Source organism: Leptonychotes weddellii, chromosome 11 (assembly GCF_054177405.1).
Source record: "Leptonychotes weddellii isolate Sample4059 chromosome 11, ASM5417740v2, whole genome shotgun sequence".
Classification (NCBI taxonomy): Eukaryota; Metazoa; Chordata; class Mammalia; order Carnivora; family Phocidae; genus Leptonychotes; species Leptonychotes weddellii.
The window spans coordinates 68,177,953-68,199,635 of record NC_138379.1 but is presented as its reverse complement, the minus strand read 5'-3'; the positions used below and the strand labels follow the sequence as shown (position 1 = coordinate 68,199,635).

General features: G+C 33.0%; 1 protein-coding gene across 1 annotated transcript; it reads right to left on the bottom strand.

Annotated features, from left to right (window-relative positions):
• Positions 1–1,047: 1,047 nt before the first annotated feature.
• On the bottom strand, positions 1,048–13,530 carry LOC102730625 (progesterone receptor). Its single transcript, XM_006730596.3, has 4 exons — positions 13,366–13,530; positions 11,777–11,907; positions 4,182–4,339; positions 1,048–1,556 (listed from the first exon to the last, which is right to left on the bottom strand). Exons 1-4 carry the CDS (start codon positions 13,455–13,457, stop codon positions 1,401–1,403), a joined length of 537 nt encoding a protein of 178 aa, XP_006730659.2. The 5' UTR covers positions 13,458–13,530; the 3' UTR covers positions 1,048–1,400.
• Positions 13,531–21,683: the final 8,153 nt, after the last annotated feature.

The window sequence follows — 21,683 nt, the reverse complement described above, 5'->3', positions numbered from 1 at the left end:
AAAGAACTCTTGTCTATCTTCTAATGCAGTATTTTCAGTTCATATAACAGTGTGAATTGTGCTTTCTAGTTATTGTAATTGGTTGTATTATTTTAAGACAGTGTCTAGTATTTCTTGAAATATCTCTCTTAGAATTGGATCCAAGACACTCAAAAACTTTCAACCTGTGATTTGTCATTATCTCCCATTGAGTAAAGAAAGAGAATATTTCTTATTTTCTCTTCCCTTCCTTCCTCCCTCACCCTCCTTCATTCCCTCCCTCCCTTCCTTTCTTTTTTGATTAAGAAGTGAATAAGAAACTCTGACCAGGGGCGCCTGGGTGGCTCAGATGGTTAAGCGTCTGCCTTCGGCTCAGGTCATGATCCCAGCGTCCTGGGATCGAGTCCCGCATCGGGCTCCCTGCTCCTTGGGAGCCTGCTTCTCCCTCTGCCTCTCTCTCTCTCTCTGTCTCTCATGAATAAATAAATAAAATCTTTAAAAAAAAAAAAAAAAAGAAACTCTGACCAAAAGGAACATTTTGCAGGAAATATAACAGTAGTAAAGGTGAGGAAATTGAAAATCAGTAAGGTTAAGTGATTTTCCACCTGCCCCAGATGGTAAGGAGTGGCATTAGGCCACAGACTCTTCTGGACTCTTGTTTGGATTCACAATACCTTATTAAAGGACAAGTCCCAAAAAAGGTTAGTAAAAAACTACAAAACCCCTAATACTGTTGTCATAATGATATGGCTCTCCTTAATAACTTCCTTAGAGATTTGTGTTTCTAATTTGGGAAATAGTCAATATATGAGCTGTTTTTTCCTAATATCACACCCTCAATCTATTTCAGGGATTTTAAACTCTTTTTCTCTATATTTTTTGCATTAAAAACCCTTTGGAAAATCTGATGAAGGTTATGAATTTTCTCCTCACAAAAAATGTATATACGCTCATTTAGACAAAATTCTGCATCCATTTTAAAGACTCATTTTTGTAAATATATTCAAGGAGACAAAGGGAGCTACCTAGAAGGAACATATATAATTACTTTTTATTTTTACACGTAAAATTTTTTTCCTCTAAAGTAGAAGATTCATTTGATGCAAAAGTTAAAAATCTTCACCTAAATGGTAGGAAATAGTATGGACAAAATTAAGTTTACTTTGGCAATCAATTTTAGTACTTTTCAATCTTGTAAACTGTTAAAGAATATATAGGTACACAAAAACACCTTAAAATTCTAATTATACTTTATAAAGGAGAACAATTAAAACTTCACAATTTTCTCTGAAATTTACACAATATACGTTATAAATGTAAGGCTTTGAGAAGAACATTGTAAAAACCCGAGACCTTATAATCCCGACCAAAAGAAAAACAGACATATCACAGAATTTAATTTTTAAAGATAAAAATGGCATTCACTTTTTATGAAAGAGCAGAGGTTTCACCATCCCTGCCAAGATCTTGGGTAACTGCGCAGCAATAACTTCAGACATCATCTCTGGAAATTCCACACTCAGTGCCCGGGACTGGATAAATGTATTCAAGCAGTACAGATGAAGCTGTTTGACAAGCTGTTGGTTTCACAAACGGATAGAGAACATGTAAAAAAATAACATGCATATAATAAAACATGACAGCTTATTTTCCTAACAGTATGAATACCCATCAAGATGTTTTCTTACCAAAATAACTCCCTTCATTCTCTAGAATAATATGTAAGATACTACATACAATGAAACATTCTGATAGTACAGATTTAAAGAAATGAAAGTCATTCATAATCCCACAGGATAACTGATATGAACGTTTTGGTGTCTTTCTTTTTTCTTTTTTCTTTTTTTAAAGATTTTATTTATTTATTTGACAGAGAGAGACACAGTGAGAGAGGGAACACAAGCAGGGGGAGTGGGAGAGGGAGAAGCAGGCTTCCCGCAGAGCAGGGAGCCCGATGCGGGGCTCCATCCGAGGACCCTGGATCATGACCTGAGCGGAAGGCAGACGCTTAAGGACTGAGCCACCCAGGTGCCCCTCTTTTTTCTTTTAATACATGTATACAAACATACCCAGGTTTACACACAATATACATAAGGCATATATAATTCCAAAAATGCAATTATCTAATAAAGTCTACTTTGTTAATAGACTGGCTTTTTCACATAACAATATATTGAGTCTTCCTCTGTCAACACAAATAACCCAACATAATTCATTTTAATCTAATTTTAATTTTTGTCAAATAATTAATGTAAATAATTTTAAAAGTCAAATAGAACCCAGCAGCAACAATAAAATCCAGCAGTTTTCTAATAGAGTTCTTCCCATCCTTATTCTAGTTCCCCAGATGCAAACATTTTCAACTTCTTTAGCCCGTATCTTTAAATATTTATCTCTGTATTTCTAATAAATTTTGTTTTTCAAATTTGATATTATTGATTTAGTTTCTATTATGGAAAATGAGGTTTTAGCTCTCTTATACTAGACACCCCTCCCAACTATGCACACTTTTCTCTTCTCGTTTTCTATATAGCTATATCTCAATTTTTTACTAAATCAATACCCAGCAATTATAAAGATTTTTATTGTTTCCTGCTGGATTACATTTCCTTTCATATAGGACTTATTTTTACTTTGCTAGAGCCAATCACCTTGTGTTTCTGTTTTGCTTTGTTTCCTTTATATTTATCACAAAACCATAGTCAAATTCTCTGACACAATTGTAAAAACTCACCTCAGTATGTTCATACATACTGGTAATCCCTCCGTTCCATCTTTTTTTCCTGGTACTAGTATTCTGAAACCCTGTGCATTACTGCTCCAATCTAGAGTAATGATTGTCCAGCACAGTCAATGTGCTAGAACATCCCTTTGCATCTCTCCTGGGTTGGATATTCTACTTCATTGGCTTAGTCCAGTGTTTTACAGTTAAAACATTCTGTAGATGTTCTTGAGAAAGGTTGTATTTGAGGTAAGCTCTCTGAGACCTTCGCATCTGAAAATACTTTTTAAGGTGGCATCGTATTTGTCTGATGGCTTGGATGGGTATAAAATTCTTTGAAGATTTTCCTTTTCTCCAAAATTCTGAAGCCATTGCTCCATTGTTTTCTGGGTTCCAGTATTGTTAAGAAGTCCAACATCATTTTGAATGCTGATCATTTTTATGTAACTTGTTTCTTTTCTCATTGGTATATTTTAGCATAGTCTCTTTATTTCTGGTATTCTAAAATTCTACAATAATGGGCCTTTGTTCAATTGTGCTGTGCCTGTACAATGGGCCTTTACAGTCAGAAAATTAAAATACTTTTGGTCCAGCAGCTTTTATTTTATGATTTTTTATATAATTACCTCTCCTTGATTTTCTCTATTCTTTCAGAAATTCCTTTTAATTGGGAAATGAACCTCCTTGGATTAATCCCCTAAATTTATCTCTTCTAGTTTTTCATTTCTTTATCTTTTTTGTTATTTCTTGAGTTTTTCTGAGATTTATATTTCAGCCCTTCAATTAAATTTTAAATTTCTGTTTTTCTATATTTAATTATCCAAAAGTATTTTCTTTCTAAATGTTCCTTTCCAAATGTTTTCTATTTTTGTTTCATGGATGCAATATCATTCTTTTTTCTCTGAATATCTTAATTTTTTTGAATCTTTTTTCTGTTCTCTGCTCTGGTGCTTTTTCCTTCATTACACTTTTTCTGAGTATTTGATTTCTGCCTTTCATTATAGAGGCTTTACCTATATGGCTAACAATCCTTGGCTATCTGTTTCTCAAATTTGACCTAGTGAGTAGATTGCCAAATTGTCCGTTAGCACTGTCATTAACTTATAATTCCATCCAAAATGATACGAGTCTTATTTTTCACACCCATACCTTTGCTTTTCCTGTATATATAAAATCTTCTCTAACTTAGGGCAAAAATATTTTAGAACATTACTCAGGAAAATGTTATCACGATTCCTATAAACCATTAAATTACTTTCAAATTATACAAATACTAGTAAAAGGATATTGGGGTGATCTACATTGAAAATGAAAAAAGCACAATATAAGTGCTGAGCAGTGTGATACAAATACTGTTTTAAAATATAAGTACAAATATGAGTTTGAAGAAACCATATAAGGTAAAATGTAGATTTAATATTTACAAGATTATAGAAATTCAGAAAATAATCAGTGATATCCTAGAAAACAAAATACTTACATCATGCAAGTTATCAAGAAGTTTTGTAAGTTGGTAGAAACGCTGTGAGCTAGAGACAACTCCTTTTTGCCTCAAACCAATTGCCTTGATGAGCTCTCTAATGTAGCTTGATCTCATCTCTTCAAACTGATTTTGACTTCTTAGTCCTTCCAAAGGAACTGAAAGAATATAACTGGCAGTTATGTTTAAAAAGATGACAGCAGCAGTTAATAATAAAAATTTCTGTAAAGATTTCTTTTGATATAGAATTCTAGATATGAACATCTTAAATAGGAAAGAGTGTTATTGATAGTTCTCTTATAGAACTTATAGTTCTCTTGAAGCATATAAGAACAACTAGATAAACTAAAGAACATTTTAGCTTACCTATTTTAGAGCTGTATCAGTGGATTATTCATTTAACTTAACATTTGCTCAAAAGAGCATCTGTCATTCTATATTCCTGTCTCAGGAATGGATTTACTTTACAATTATATGTAAGTTGGGTCTTTTTTAAAGAAAAAGTATTTTTTTATTTTTTTAAAGATTTTATTTATTTATTTGACAGAAAAAGACACAGTGTGAAAGGGAACACAAGCAGGGGGAGTGGGAGAGGGAGAAACAGGCTTCCTGCTGAGCAAGGAGCCTGATGCGGGGCTCATCCCAGGACCCCAAGATCATGACCTAAGCTGAAGGTAGATGCTTAACGACTGAGCCACTCAGGCGCCCCAAAGAAAAAGTATTTAAACAAATACTTGGATCTCTCTGTCAAGTTTGTCTTCATATAAATCTGAAGTATCTGTCGTTGAGATTATTCATGGATAATTTATCTTTTTTGTTGTAATTTTAATATTGCTTCATTAAATTTCCTAATTCCTCCTGCTCATATGAGAGAAAGCTATTGCTATTTCAATACTTCTCTTATATCCAACCACTTCATTATACTACTCTATTTTTACTAATTTCTTTTAATTTCTATTTTCAATTCAAATAGTTTTGGTTGATTATCTTTTGTGTTTTTTTGGGTATACAGTACTGTATTTAAAATATCCTCATTTCTCCCTTCCGAATAGTTGTAGCTCTTGTTTCTGCTTCATGATTCAGTGCATGGTTTAGGATTTCCAGAACAATATTAAATAATAACAATGGCAAATATTCCTTTTTCGTTGCTTATTTTAATGGGAATGCATCTTATTCCCATGTGATGTTAACTGGTAATATATCTCTGAAGTCTTTAATTCTGATAGCCAAATTGTAGGCACAACTTCCTATTCTTACTGCTAGTTCTCTTATTTCTACTACATTGTCTATTTTACCTACAATTTTTTTCCTTAATATTTTAGATCCTTCTGTTGTCACTTGTTTGCGATGCTCTGCTTGATTTCTTCAGCAAATTATCACCAGAACTCCCAATTTTCTTGTTTCCTTTTGCTTTGGTTCCATTTACCTTACAAATAAACCTTGAAACTTAAATGAAGCAGCTCCCTTTTCCTGCAGCTATATCTAGATTGCTGAAAGAAAAAAATCATATAGTCTCTTGGATTTATATAACTCTACATTAATTATCTTGACCCTTGACCCTTGATGATTTTTTTGGGGAAAAAAAAACAGGCAAACCAAGAAACAGACTCTATAGAGAACAAACTAATGGTTATGGTGGGGTAGGGAGGTTGGTGGAGGGATTGGTAAAATAGGTGATGGGGGTAACCCCTAAGGAGTACACTTCTGATGAACACGTGTGTTGTATGGAAGTGTTGAATCACTATACTGTTCACCTGAAACTAATGTTACACTGTATGTTAACTGGAATTAAAAAAAAAAAACACTTAAAAAATAAAATTATTTTTTCTTCTGATTATTGAAGTACTATTTCCCATTAGGTTTTCAAGAACTGGAAACTAGTAACCCAAAGTCTTCACTTTATCCATTCAAGTATTCCCAGCCAGCCTCACATCCTTTTAGTATCGACCACTAATAAGAAGTTCTGGGGATATTATAATCTAATCATTAGGCTCTCATCCTATGCTCCTGGGACATTTTGAAGTTTTTCCTCCTGTCCTGCTCTCTTTCCTACATTTCAGATCAATAATGAACCAGCTCTCCTAAATATTTCTATTTGCTTTAAGCTCCTTACCTGAATTCATTTTTGCCTTGATTATTACATCCAGTATTATATGATTGGAGAATTTTTTCTCAGATTCTTGTTGATTCCACAAGTGAGTTTTAGGATTTCTTGCAAATATCTTAGTGGCAAATTGGGAAATGGTGTCATGGGCAGTTAGCCAGATGCTATTTTACATAAGAATACTTTTTTATAAAAACAAGGATCTTTATTTTTTGATTTAGCTAACTTAAAAATAACATATTCATTAGAAAAATTTTAGAAAACATAAAAAATTATAAGTCACTAGATTCTACAATCCAACATTTTGGGACATTTCCTAACATTATATTGAGAACATTTACTTATATCTCTCAAAATTCTTTAATAATAAATGTTTTAATTCTCATATTTAATTTCACTTAAAATTGTAGTACAATTTATTTGTCTTCTCATTTGATATTTGAAATATTTTGCTAGTCTAAACAATACTTATGATGAATATAATTTTTGATTTTTTAAAAAGATATATCCTTAGAAGTGGAAGTATTGCAATTAAAGATATTAACTTTCTTAACACTCATAATATACATTGCTAAACTTCTCACTATTTAACTGTTTTGTGGCTAGTATTGAATATTTTCATTTTAGGTAATCTTTGCTTTTTACATAGAAAAATAAAATATCTCATCTTCATTTCTCAAAATATTAGTGAGGTTGAACAATTTTCTTATGTGTATTAGTGATTTTTAATTTTTTTTCTGTTTTGTACTCACTTATTTATAGGGGCCTAAATTATATTTCAGATATTTTTCTAAGTTTGTTGTTTATTTTTATTTTTATTTTTTTAAAGATTTTATTTATTTGACAGAGAGAGACACAGCAAGAGAGGGAACACAAGCAGGGGGAGTGGGAGAGGGAGAAGCAGGCTTCCCGCCGAGCAGGGAGCCCGATGCTGGGCTCGATCCCAGGACCTGGGATCATGACCTGAGCTGAAGGCAGACGCTTAACGACTGAGCCACCCAGGCGCCCCGTAAGTTTGTTGTTTAATTTTTAAATATTTTGTCACAGTTTTACAACCTTATTAGGGCAAAAAGTAGTGCCCAGGCAACTCAACTTTTCTCATGCCAGAGGCAAACACTTTCAACTTTTTCATTTTATTTTAATTTCTCCTTTGACAGAATTAAATAGAAACATTGTAGTGCTTATTCTTGATTTTTTATTTTTACTTTTGATTTTCCAGTGTGCAAAATAAGGCTCTAGCTCCATTTCCATCTTTCAGATCTACAATCACCTCCATACCAGTAGCACACACACACACACATACACACATACACACACACACAACTTCTTATTCCTCATCTTCCTAATATCACTTTCATAATATTGGTTAGATCAATATTCAGTATTTATTATTTAGTTATGTAAAATGCTACCACAGTCTAGTCACACATAGTATATATTATGATTTCTAGTACAACTTTTTGTTTTACTGAGAGTAAATAATCATCTAAATGAGTGTATGAAGTGGTATCTCACTGTGGTTTTGATTTGTATTTCCCTAATGATTGGTGACGTTGAGCATCTTTTCATGTGCTTAATGGCTATTTGTATACCTTCTTTGGAGAATGTCTATTCAGGCCCTTGTCCATTTAAAAATTTTTTAATTGTTAAATTGTAGTTCTTTATATATTCTAGATATTAATACTTTTTTTATCAGATAAATGATTTTCAAATTTTTCTCCCATATAGTGGGTTGACTTTTTATTCTGTTGATCATGACCTTTGATGCACTAAAGTTTTAAATTTGATGAAATCCATTTATCTTCTTTTATTGCCTGTGTTTTGTGTGTCATATCCAAGAAATCATTGCCAAATTCAATATCATGTCTGTTTTCTTTTAATAGTTTTATAGTTTAAGTTCTTAGAGTTAGGTCTTTGATCCATTTTAAGTTAATAAGAGTCCAACGTCATTTTTTAAATGAAATTTTCCAAACACCTTTTGTTAAAAAGACTAATTATTTCCTTGATGATTTCTTCTCCTATGTATTTTCCTGTTCTCTCTTTCTAGTGCTCCAACTATTTGCGTGTTGGGCCTCCTTACTTCTGATTTTCTATATTTTTTAGTTTTTGCTCTACTTTTGAAAGGTTTTCTTTGTCTACCAATGCCTGTACTGACTTTTAAATTCTGCTTTCATATATACATTATATATATCTATATTTATATACATTATATATATCTATATATATTATATAGATATATATAAATTCTGCTTCTCAACTTTCAATTTCAATTTCCAAGAGCTATTTGCTTTTAATGTGTTATTCCTTTCTCACCGTATCCAGTACTTGTTTCTTGGGTGCAATATGTTCTCTTCTCTTTCTAAAGAGGGATAGCTTTTTAATTTTTTTGAGGTTTTATCTCCCTACCTCATCTGTGTCTTCCGAGTTTGTTTGCTTGTTTTCTTTCGGATTTGTCTTTGTCTTTGATGTCAAAGGACTCTCTCAGATGCCTTGGCTATTTATATTCAGGAGTGGAAAACTACAAGGCTGATTCAGAGTTCTGTTTCAATAGGTAGTGTTTATTGACTGTGAGCTTTAGTACAGGGCAATCTGGCTGAGCTATTTCAAAGAGAAACAGCTACTGTTAACATATTAGTTCTTTTTCTTTCTGGCCAAAGAGATTCTGCAGAGAAGAATCTTTCATTCTCCTGTCTAGAGGATATAAACCTGGATAACAATGTTCTGGGAGATGGGGGTGAAGGGAGTATGCTGGAAGATTTATCAACATTTGATATAGAATTAATCTGTTGTCATTAGGGAACCTCTCACCCTCAGCAATGCCTACAGTTCACCAATCCAGCTACCCTCTATTATATCCTCTTCAGGAACTAAACCTAAGGTCTCTGCCTGAGTTGGAGAGGGACAATTTCATGGTTGGGTGATTTCTGGATACAGACTTTAAAAAGAACTTTGTGTTTTTAACTCTACCTTCACTGTCATCTCAAAAAATCATTGTTGTCGCCAACTGAGAAACATGCCAGAGATTTGGTGTTGCAAATCAAGGTACTTCTTGGTTTTTCTTACTTCTGCTTTAGAATCCAACCTTCTCAGGTATGCTAACTTAGCTCTGCTTGCTGGCTTGCAGAATTTTATTGTTATTGATTCCTCTCATTCTCTTTTATTTGTTTAAAAAAATCCCGTTAGTAATATTTTAGTGTCATTTTAGAAGAAACAATGGTGTGTTCAACCTGCTATATTTTCCTGAAGATCTTCATTTTAATTTTTAATGGCAAATTGGAGGTTTAAATACTTATGTATCAAATCATTGAACTTTTCCTTTACCAACTTTCCAATTGCATTTATTTTTAAAAGGGTATTCCTTATTTGAAATCTCAAAATCATTTATATTCCTTTTGGTATGTTTTTAACATTTTAAGTGTGTACATTTAACTCAATTATCTGTTATTTATTTTAAGATATAATTTGAGCTAAATATACAAACTAAGTTTTCCCCAAATATAAAATTTATTTTTTCCTAACAATATTTGCTCCATACTCATTGATTCATGATGTTTCCACTACAGTATATTAAGTTCTAATATATACTAGTCTGACTTGACTAAGAATTTAGTGTATCTATTCTTCTCTCACACTGTATTAATTAGGTAGAATTCTAATTTCCTTCTTCACCTCAAAATTTTTGTAACACTTATCTACTGTTTAAGATTTAAAGATAAATTCCCAAAAGCTTTGCCAAGTCTCTCCTCAAAAATCCCATTAGGATTTTTATTAAAATTTGTAGAAATCTTAAGTACTATTCACCAAATATTGCTGTTTTTCCCTTTTCTTGAAGCTGCAAGTGGCCAAGAATCTTGTTTTCTATGGTATGTGACTGGAAGTTATATATATGTCCCTTCCTTCCCTTACCATTTCCTTCCTTACCAATGCTCTAGTGATTGGAGAAGTATATGTCAAGATATAGTATAGCTTCCATGTGCCTGGGCACCTGAGTGACGTCAATGAGCAGAGCCTCCCTGTTGATCTGCATTGGACATATAGTGGGAAAAATAAATATTTAAAAATTTTTTTTGTTAAGCTACTGAGATTGTGGGGTTGTTTGGCCCTTCAGCATAATGTAGCCTATCTATAAATATAGAATTATGTTAATAATAACAACTAATTTGGGAAATCTAGGATTATCTCTAACTTAACTGCTATAGGATTCATTACTGCCAAGAAAAGGACAGGAGTTAACTGTTATAATATTAAATTTATTCTAGCTGACTCTCTTGGCTAGCTCCATATCAATACTTTAGCCCACTTTATGCTCTTTTATCAAATTAGGCTTGAAGGTCTCTGCTCCAAATAGTGTTCCCAAGGTGGGGGGATAGGGCTATGGATCCTTAGATCCTGTATTGGTCCCTGTGTTTGCACAGATTTCATGAGGAAAACATCCTTTTTTAAGGATTTAGCTTTTTTGCCTTTTTTTTTCCTAATGTGTACCCCACCCCTCCACTATTTGAGATTTGTGCTACTAGAAAGAAGTCCCTGAAAATATACTACTGAGAAAGACCCCTGGTTCACCTTCACTCCCTAAGGTTCTCTTTCAAATCACTGAGTAAAAGAAGGGTCAATTCAGATATTCAAAGGCTGAGCTTACCAGTGCATGGAAAGGACACAGAAAAAGGTGAAAAGTAAAAGCAGTTTTTAAAAATTTTCCACTGAAGCAGAGCTGTGTGTGCTCTTTGTGTATGAGAAAGAGTGAAATGTATATTTGCCTGTCCTTCTGGTGACCAATGCTATGTTTCATAATGTTTCTTGTGGGTATAGAGCTACAGTGTATTTCCCAACCTCTCCTACAGTTAAATATGGGTCATAGAATGTGGGTAGAAGTGACATACGACATTTCCAGGCCTCACGTCCAAATTTTTCTCACTCAGTGCTTATCTTCTAGTTAGAGCCAATGGAGGAATCCAAGCTGCTATGGAAGTGTGGAGCCCCTATATGGAAGGAGCATGGGTTTTCTTCCTAAACCAATGGACTGTGAATATGAGTGACAAAAAACTGCTATTGTGTTATACCACTGATCTTTGTAGGTTATTTAACTGTCTATTCTATATAAAAATAATAGTTCCAAACAAAAATGTGTATTTTATATAGTAAGTCTTTTGTGGAGTGGGGATGGAAAGAAGATAGTTTGTGTTTATGCAGTATTAACTAGTTCATAATACCTAATTAGGTGAATATGAAAAAGTCATTTAAGCACATTTTATCTGAAAAAAAAATAGAATTCCCTAATTGGTGGGATATTTTATTATCATGTAAGGCCTGAGAAATATGAAGTAATTTTATTAATGTCTATGATAGTATATTAGGTGTTTCTCCTTGGCAGCCACAATCTAAGATTCAGACTTCATGTATAACCATATGATCATACTGCCATTTGAGGCTTTCCCAATGAATTAAAAATTAAGAAAATAAACATCTCGTAAAAGTTGCTGTACTCACTCACTTGTATTAAGAAGTAGCAATACTTTCATACACAGGAACTCTTCTTGGCTAACTTGAAGCTTGACAAACTCCTGTGGGATTTGCCACATGGTGAGGCATAATGAATAGAATGATGATTCCTTCATCCTCTGTCTTGTATCACACACAACACACAAAAGAAAAAGCAAGAGCAAAAAAGAAACACACAGACAGTGTCTTAGCCAGTTTGTGTAATTTATCAGAGAAAATTAGATTTGGTAACTTACTTATTACAGAAAATGTCTTTTTGTAAACAAACTCAATATTTTGTTCACAATACTGAATTTTTGAGGTTAAGAAATTTTAAAGTAAGAAATAATATTAAATACATATTGACCAAGATTAATGTTGTTTCTCACTTTTATTATTACATTTAAAAACCTAAGGAGTTGAGAATGTGGAGCTGAGGAACACTCAGGAAATCATGTATTTACTGATGATTTTTTCTGTTAAAAAATAGATATAAAATTTTGTGGTAATCTGATTGGAGAATGGATTCAGTTCACAGAAACTGAAGAATGTAGAATAGTTCAGTGTATTCAGTTCAGAGTAGTCAGTGTAGAAGAGTTATACCATGAACTATTCTAGGGGAAATGTATAGTGACAAAGAGAACATTACAAAGGATTAAATAACTGACAAGGCCAAACACTAATTCTGAAGGTTGAAGAAAAATTTTTAAAGGTATTTTCTCAACCATGTGCTGTTCTGCAATATCCACAGTAGTCACATGCAGCTAACACAAATTGTGAAAAGAAAACTAGGTTTTGACTCAGAAGAGCTAAAATTAATCCTGACTGTCACTCAGATTCTTTGGCAGGATATACAATTCCTCTGAGCCTGTTTCCTGAACTGTATAATGAAGGACACTGATTCCTTACCTATTTCAAGGGATTATAGGGCAAAATGGAATAAAATATATGAAAATTATCTGTTAACTATAAAAACAAAAGTAACTTAATATGTCATATAATTCTGAGTCAGCATTCATCATTAGAATGGTATAAATATTTCCATGAAAAGATTCTTATTCAGTTTAAGGTTATATGTAGAAAATTAATTATAGTAATTTAAATATAACCAAGAAAATTGAAATATTTGTCTTTCAATTTTTAAAATAACTGACCTGTCTGACTTTTCCCTCTAGGAGGAGAGATAATATCTTTACTTTTTGAAAATAAGTCAATAGTTTCAAGCAAAAATACTTCTAATTTAAATAATTATATTCATTAGTACCAAGGTATAAAATTTTAATTTGGTAAACTAAAAATTTCATTTTATCTTTAAGTATATTTCTTAATACACTTTTGAAGTTTAAAAAAATTTATTTGACATGACTACTATATATTGAAACAAAAGGGGAATCTCCAAATATCAAGTTACTGATATAATGACACAATTTTATTAATTTTGTTATATCAAGCTATATCCTGAGATAATTCTGATAAACATTTCAGGAAAATTCTATTATTTGGGATACTAAATGTGTAATCATCTACTGAAATGTAATTTTAAAGATTATCCTACATATACACTTATGTGATAATATGAACAAAAATCAAGTTACTACTTACTCATTTAGTATTAGATCAGGTGCAAAATATAGCATTTGTCCACTGACATGTTTATAAGATCTCCATCCTAGTCCAAACACCATTAAGCTCATCCAAGAATACTGGATGAGAGTTATCTGGTCATCAATATGTAAATTTCGAAAACCTACAAAACAAATTTAAAAAAATAAAATTATTCCCCAAATCACTTGTGTTAAAATGTTGAAAATATATAGAAATTTGAAAATAGATATAGGAAGGGTAATATATTGTTTTCAATTTCAATGTATTTTATACTATAAATAAGGAAATATTTTTTTTTAAAGATTTTATTTATTTATTTGAGACAGAGAGAATGAGAGAGAGAGAGCACATGAGAGGGGGGAGGGTCAGAGGGAGAAGCAGGCTCCCTCCCGAGCAGGGAGCCCGATGCGGGACTCGATCCAGGGACTCCAGGATCATGACCTGAGCTGAAGGCAGTCGCTTAACTAACTGAGCCACCCAGGTGCCCTAAATAAGGAAATATTAATACATAATAGAGCCTGAGAAATTAAAAAGAAACAACTTTGAAGTCATTAAAATTGGTCACTGTGATTTAGCATTTCTGGGAATTCACTAATTGACAGTCCATCAGTCACACATTTACTGAGAATCACTTGTGCGCTAGGCACTGTGTTAAAATGGTTAAGAGGACGAAAGACTCAACTCATGCCCTTAAAAGAAACTCACAAGTCAACAGGAAAGACAAGCACATAAGTACAGTGATACAGAAGGTTAACAGGGAATACACCAGGAATTGGGAAGCAGGTCAGGAAAAACTCCCAAGGAGATCATGTGCAAGCAGAGTATAATCAGAGTGTTGAGGAATCTTAAGTCTTTGGGATTTAAAAATAAACTGATTTTATTTTATAAAACCACTGCTTTCAATTGTGCTTTATTTTTATTTAACATTCCTTAATTATGTCTTAGGTAGGTTCCATAGTTTTATGGTCACTTTTGTTTTTTGAAACTTAATCCAGTCTCATTTTATTTTATTTTTTATTGACATTCACTATTTTTTATTTCCTTTCCAGACATTTATTTAGTTATTTATTTATTTTTATTATGTTCAATTAGCCAACATATAGTACCTCATTAGTTTTTGATGTAGTGTTCAATGATTCATTAGTTGCATATAACACCCATGTGGTTTAAGAGGTTTAGAGTCGTGCGTGTGTGTGTGTGTGTGTGTATGTGTGTGTGAATCCTCTGGTCTTTCATACCTTCACAACCTCTTTTAGGCCCTTCTCTGGTGTTGGTGGTAGAGGAAGGATGGCAGGGAGAGGGCAAATACACTGACTCAAATGGTCAAAATCTTCTCTCAACCTCTTTTCAATTCTCATTTTGCCTGTTTTGCAGAAAATCACAGTCCAGCACAGATGAACTTAAAGGAGGGAGAAGCAAAGAGGTAAATCTGGATATGGAGGCTGTGGTCAGATATGTCTATTAAGGAGCAACAATACGACATAGCCTTATTTCTGTTTTGGAGGGATTCTTGATAGCCATGTAGAGGATGGATTCAAGGGAGTTAAGTCTGGAATTACAGAAAAAAGTTGGAGCTATTGCCAAAGGTCAAGTGAGAGATGATAAAAGTCTGAAATAAGTCAACAGGTGTACTGAGTAGGGAGTACATCAGAGAAATATTTAAAGGGTAAAATCAAAGAGATTTGACACCTGATTATATGTAATTAGGAGGAAGAAGGAGACAGATGTTTCAGTATTTTTGCAGGAATGGTGGATGACAATAGCATAACTGAGACAAAATAGAGGAGGATAAATAGGCTAGAGACAAAATTGTAAGTTTTGATATGTTGGCAGGACTTTTGGAATGTCCAGAGAGTAGTTAGACAAATGAATTAGAAATATGGAGAGATATATGAACTATAAGTATAAATTTGGAAATTATCTGCATTTGAATATAGCTGAAACAATGACAATAGATGAAATCTTTTATTAAAGGTACATAAAAATCAAGTGTTTTGGTGGGAACACCAAGCTATTTTAATAACATCTGTTCCACCTAAGAATTCATATATATATTTCATTTTCCAGAATATATATTTCATATATATACTTGGTATACACCAACAAATATATATATTTCCAGAACATATATTTTATATATATGTTTTATATATATATATATAATGACAGGCTCATAGAAAGTTAGGTTCAATTAGTCAGATGTATTAAACATTAATAAATTGTTCACTACCATCTTCAGGAACATATTTTTATTCTTTATTCCTTTTTTAGTCAATTTCATAACTTTCCTAAAGAAAGCATTTCATACTACTGAAATATTTGACCTACTGTATTTTTAATCACTCCAGGCCTTTGTTTCATGTTAATCTCTAATTTGAAAATGTTTACATCATAATATAACAGTTAATTCATTTGTTCTTTTTTAAAAAAACAGATTCCACTTACATTTACATGTTTATATCTACTTTACCCTACACTTTATTTTGGGGGGGTTTGTTTGTTTTTCTTTTTGCATTCTGGGATTACTAGAAATAAAAATAAAGGAACATTTTTGGTAAATTATAATATAAAAGGCAAATCTTTGCTGAAATAACTTAAAACTTTTGAAATTGCCAATATTAATAGCAGAAAGTGTATTTTCCATTTAACAGAATGAAAAGCAACTCAGAAAATAGCTTTTTAAAATAGCTACCTTTTAGAGGGCTTATCTGTGATAAATGTACACTGTTAAATTGACTTGAACATGCCTGGTACAAAAGTGTTATTTTTTCCCCATTAACTGTACTATCATTCATTACTTTATACTGAAACAAAGACAGGAACACTGAGCTCAAATTCCCATTGATGATAATGATCAGGTAAAGTCAGTACATTTGCAATGATGATCAATGAAAAACTTCACATAGAAAGTGATGGATGATCCTTAATTGTGTTTAACAAGTAGTAAGGAAAAATACCCTTTCCTTTTAAGTGACTTGGCCTGATAATTTCTGACAAAAGCCCTGTTACAAGCTGTTCAATCCTTAATGCTTAAAAAAAAGTATATGGTAACACATGGCATGTATAACCTTCTAAGTTCTCCTCTGTTACCTCCAGAGTTTGGATAAAATATATAGGTTGTACTGTTGTAAAAACTGTCATGTACTGAAATGTTTAATCTACAACAAAGGTGGAGCATTAAATACCTCAGCACCTTCCGACACAAAGTATGAGTGAAGTTTGAGGAGCACAAAAATGCCACAGCAAAATAAGTATAATCACCAACATATATATTATTTTTTTATGAATAAGGATTTGATGGCTAATGATTTAAGATAGCACAGTTCCTTTTGTATCAATTCTATAATTTAAATTTCTAGAAATACTCTTTAAGCATCCTTCTGGATGAAGCATTCTGGTTGCAACTAGGCATAAAGACTAGAAAAATATTTCTGCCTTTAACACTTGCAGTCTGGTGAAACAGAAAATGAGAACATAAGTATAACTCAGAGTGATAGTATGGTTGACAAAGACGAAGGTGATGTGGTAGGGCAAAGGGGTATTTGACTCCGTCTGGGAAGGCCAGGGAACTCGTCCTCAGGGGAAGTGACAGGTAATTAGAATCCTAAGGTTTGTTAGGGACCAGCCAGGGGAAAATGTGGAAGAATGGAAGGATCTTCAGGTAGGGAAACAATATGGGCAAAAGAAGGCAGGATACTGAGCAAACAGCATTGTGAGAACTGAAACAGAGTTGCTTGAACAGGAAGAATGAGAGATAACATAGTAAATTCAGGAGTCAAATCACAGAAGAATCTTGGATGTTAAGGTTAAGAAGTTTGGACTTTATTATGAAAAGGAAAGGAAATGATATAATTGTTTATAATTGTTTTTAGAAAGATGATTCTGGTGGCAGAGATTGTTTGGTGGTAGGGTGAAATTGGTAATAGGGTTAGTCAAAGAGTACAACTGAAACCTAGGAAAAAGGGACAAGGACCTCAACTAAGTCAGGGCAGTAGCAGTGAAAGTAGCATATATAGTGAATCATATATTTAATAAGTAGAGTTGACAGACTTTGATAACTAATTGGACAGGCGGCGAAGGAGAAAATTGAGCCCAGTATGATACCCAAGATTCTATCTGAGGCACCATTTCAAGATAAAGAAAAAGGTTTTAGGTTTATGGAGTAGAAGGCCATTTTGACCTGGAAATTCATCCAGGTGGAAATATGTAATAAATAGTTGAAATACATGATTCAACAGTTATCAGAGGGGTTGATACTAAGTACTTAGGAGTCACCAGAATATAGGGGTAGTTGAAGACAAGGCTGTGAATGGGCTCATCTAGTCTGTGTAGAATTAGAAACTACTGGAGTAAAAGATGGAATGTAGGAAATGCCAAATTTATGATGTGAATGGAAAAACAAATCCACAAAGGAAACAAAATGTGTAAATTGAGAGAAACATATCTACCTGAAGGGAAATGATAAATGCCAAAGTAAGAGTATCAGCAAGAAATGGTACTTGGCAGTGGCCCCAAAGGCATGCAAAACATGTTAAAGGGTTGAAAGTATTCATTAGATTTGATAAAAAAAAAATTTTTTTGACATTGGCAATAGTAATTTTAGTGGAATAGGATGCTAGAAAAATCATTTTTGAAGGCTTCATAACAGTATCATCAAAGCTTGACCTTACTCATAAGCTAATTTCACTTCTTTCCCATCACTTTTTTGTGGGGAAGTAATTTGATTTATTCATTTTATTTGGGATGAAGGAAAAAATCCTTTGTCACATATGCAATGGCTGTCCCTGACTCAAAAGATATTTTGGCATGCTTCAAAGGCAGAAAACAAGGCAAAAGACTGTTCCGGTCTTCTGATACTGTTGATCGCAAGTAGTCTGGCTAACTGAGATGAAGAAGTAAGATATTTCAAAAATGCAATGTTGAAAAATGTTAAAGCAGTGACCCTTAGAGATTTTTTTCACGAAATAAACAGAAGAATCAGGACAAAATTTATAAAAAGGAAATATTTCCCTCAAACCTCTCTGCCATGTAAATTCTGCTATAATATACTGATATAAAGGATAAATAATATTACAAAGTGAAAGTGAATTGAGAATAAGTACTTAATAATTTAATTTCCAAAGCCTACCCTGACTTTCAAGATCCTCCTTGATCAACCCATAAATTATGCCTTTAAGTTTCCTTTGACTACTCTCCCTAACATAAATTTATTATCAGTGGCTTCTTAATACTTGGGTGATGAGACCCCCAGGATGCCAATACTCACTGAAATAGTGTTTGAGAAACACTGTGTACACACACATGCACACACACACCATATCTTCTTTATCCATTCATCTATCAATGGACATTTGGGCTGCTTCCATAATTTGGCTATTGTAAATAATGCTGCAATAAACTAGAGGTGTATATATTCTTTTGAAATTGTTTTTTGTATTCTTTGGGCAAATACCCATAAGTGTCATTACTGGATCATATGATAATTCTATTTTGAACTTTTTGAGGAAACTCCATATGATTTTCCATAGTGATTGCACCAATTTACATTCCCACCAATAATGTGTGAGGGTTCCTTTTTCTCCATATCTTTGCCAACATTTGTTATTGTCTTTTTGATTCTAGCCATTTTGACAGATGTGAAGTGATATCTCATTGTGATTTGATTTGTATTTCCCTGATGATGACTGATGTTGAGCATCTTTTCATGTGTCTGTTAGCATCTGGATATCTTCTTTGAAAAAATGTCTGTTCATGTCTTCTGCTCATTTTTAAATTGCGCTATTTGGTTTTTGTTTTGTTTTGTTTTGTTTTGTTTTGGTGTTATGTAAATCCTTTATGTATTTTGGATACTAACACTTTATCAGATATGTCATTTGGAAATAGCGTCTCCCATTCAGTAGGTTGTCTTTTAGTTTTGTTGGTTGTTTCCTTTGCTGTGCAGAAGCTTTTTATTTTGATGTATTCCTAATAGTTTATTTGTGCTTCTGTTTCTCATGCCTCAGGAGACCTATCTAGAAAGATGTTTTTATGGTTGATGTCAGAGAAATTACTGACTGTGCTCTCTTCTAAGATATTTTTGGATTCAGGTCTCACATTTAGGTCCTAATCCATTTTGAGTTTATTTTTGTGTATGATGTTAGAAAGAGGTCCTGTTTCATTCTTTTGCATGTTGCTGTCTAGTTTTCCCAACACCATTTGTTGAAGAGACTGTATTTTTCCAATTACATATTCTTTCCTCCTTTGTTGAAGGTTAATTGACCATATAGTTGTGGGTTTACTTTTGGGGTTTCTATTCTTTTGATCTATATGTGTGATTCCATGGCAGTACCATACTGCTTAGATTGTTTGGATTGCTACAACTTTGTACTATTTCTTAAAGTCTGGGATTGTGAAACCTTCAGCTTTGTTCTTCTTTCTCAAGATGTCTTTGGCCATCTTTGGGTTTGTCTGTGGTTCCATACAAATTTTAGGACTGTTTGTTCTAGTTCTGTGGAAAATGCTGTTGGTATTTTGATAGGGATGGCATTAAATCTATAGGTTGCTTTGGGTAATTTGGACATTTTAACAATATTAACTCATCCAATCCAGGAGCATGGAATATCTTTCCATTTGTTTGTGCCGTCTTCAATTTCCTTCACTGATATTTTATAGTTTTCAGAGTACAGGTCTTTCACCTTCTTTGGTTATGTTTATTCATAGATATTTTACTCTTTTTGATGCAACTGTAAATGGGGATGTTTTCTTAATTTCTCTTTCTGCTACTTCATTATTGATGTATAGAAATGCAACAAATTTCCCTATATCAAGGTAATGCTGGTCTTGTAGAATGAATTTGGAAGTTTTTCTTCCCCTTTATTTTTTGGAATAATTTGAAAACAAAAAGGTATTAACTCTTTTAAAAATACTAGTTAGAATTTACTGGTGAAACCATCTTGTTCCGGACTTTCGTTTGTTGAGAGTTTTTTGATTACTGATTCAATTTCCTTACTAGTAATTGGTCTGTTCAAATTTTCTATTTCTTCCTGATTCAGTTTTGTAAAGTTATATGTTTCTAGGAGTTTATTCATTTCTTCTAGGTTGTCCAATATGCTGGCATGTAAGTTTTCATAATATTCTTTTATAGTCCTTTCATTTCTGTGGTGTTGGTTGTTACTTATCCTCTTTCACTTCTGATTTTATTTATTTGAGTCCTCTTCTTTCTTGGTAAATATGGCTCAAGATGATCAATTTTGCTTATTTTCAAAAGAACAAACTCCTGGTATCATTGTATTGTTTTTTAGTCTCTATTTCATTTATTTATGCCATGATGTTTATTATTTTCTTCCTTTTACTAGCTTTGAGCTTTGTTCTTTTGCTATCTCTTTTAGGTGCAAGATGTGAGATTTTTCTTGTTTCTTCAAGCAGGTCTGTATTGCTATAAACTTCCCTCTTAGAAATGTTTTGGCTGTGTCCCAAAGAATTTGCACAGTTGCTTTCAATTTCTTTTACTCCATGTTTAGAGAGAAATATCGAGAGAGAGAGAGGGAGAGAGAGCACAAGCAGGGGGAGTGGCAGGCAGAGGGAGAGGGGGAAGCAGGCTCCCCACTGAGTAGGGAGCCTGACACCAGGCTCTATCCCAGGACTCTGGGATCATGGCCTGAGCCGAGGAAAGACACTCAACTGACTGAGCCACCCAGGCGCCCCTTCTCCATGTTTTTTTTTTAATTTCCTCTTTGATTTCTTGTTTGTTCCATTCATTTTTTAGTATCATGTTTAGCCTCCATATATTTGTGTTCTTTCCAGATAATTTCTGATAGTTGATTTCTAGTTTCATACTGTTGTGGTGGGAAGATGCATGATATTATATTTCAATCTTCTTGAGTACTGAGAATTGTATTGTGACCTAATGTGATCTATCACAGACTATGTCACAGGTACACTTGAAAGAATGAGTATTCTGCTGTTTTTTGATGAAATATTATGTATATATTTTTTAGGTCCATCTGGACTAATGTGTCACTCAAAGCCATTGTTTCTTTGTTGATCGTCTGTCTGGATGACTGATCCATTGATGTAAATAGGGTGTTTAAAGTCCTTATTATTGTATTACTGTCAATCTCCCCCTTTATGTCTGTTAAAATTTATCTCCTACCCTAGTTTTTTGTTTGTTTCCATTTTCATGGTAAATGTTTTTTAATCCCTTAACTTTCAATCTTCATGTGTCTTTATGTCTGAAGTGCCTCTGTAGACAGCATACAGATGGGTCTTTTTTTTATCCTTTCAGTCACCCTATGTCTTTTGATTATTTAGTCCATTTGCATTTAAAGTAATTATTT

Bases quoted from the DNA above. Each gene is read 5' to 3' on its own strand.
- LOC102730625 (XM_006730596.3), bottom strand. From the start codon at position 13,457: ATGAGCTTAATGGTGTTTGGACTAGGATGGAGATCTTATAAACATGTC. The intron at 11,908-13,365 runs GTAAGTAGTAAC...GTGTGATACAAG, and splicing joins CCTGATCTAATACTAAATGA to ACAGAGGATGAAGGAATCAT. The intron at 4,340-11,776 runs GTGAGTGAGTAC...ATATTCTTTCAG, and splicing joins ATTGCTACTTCTTAATACAA to TTCCTTTGGAAGGACTAAGA.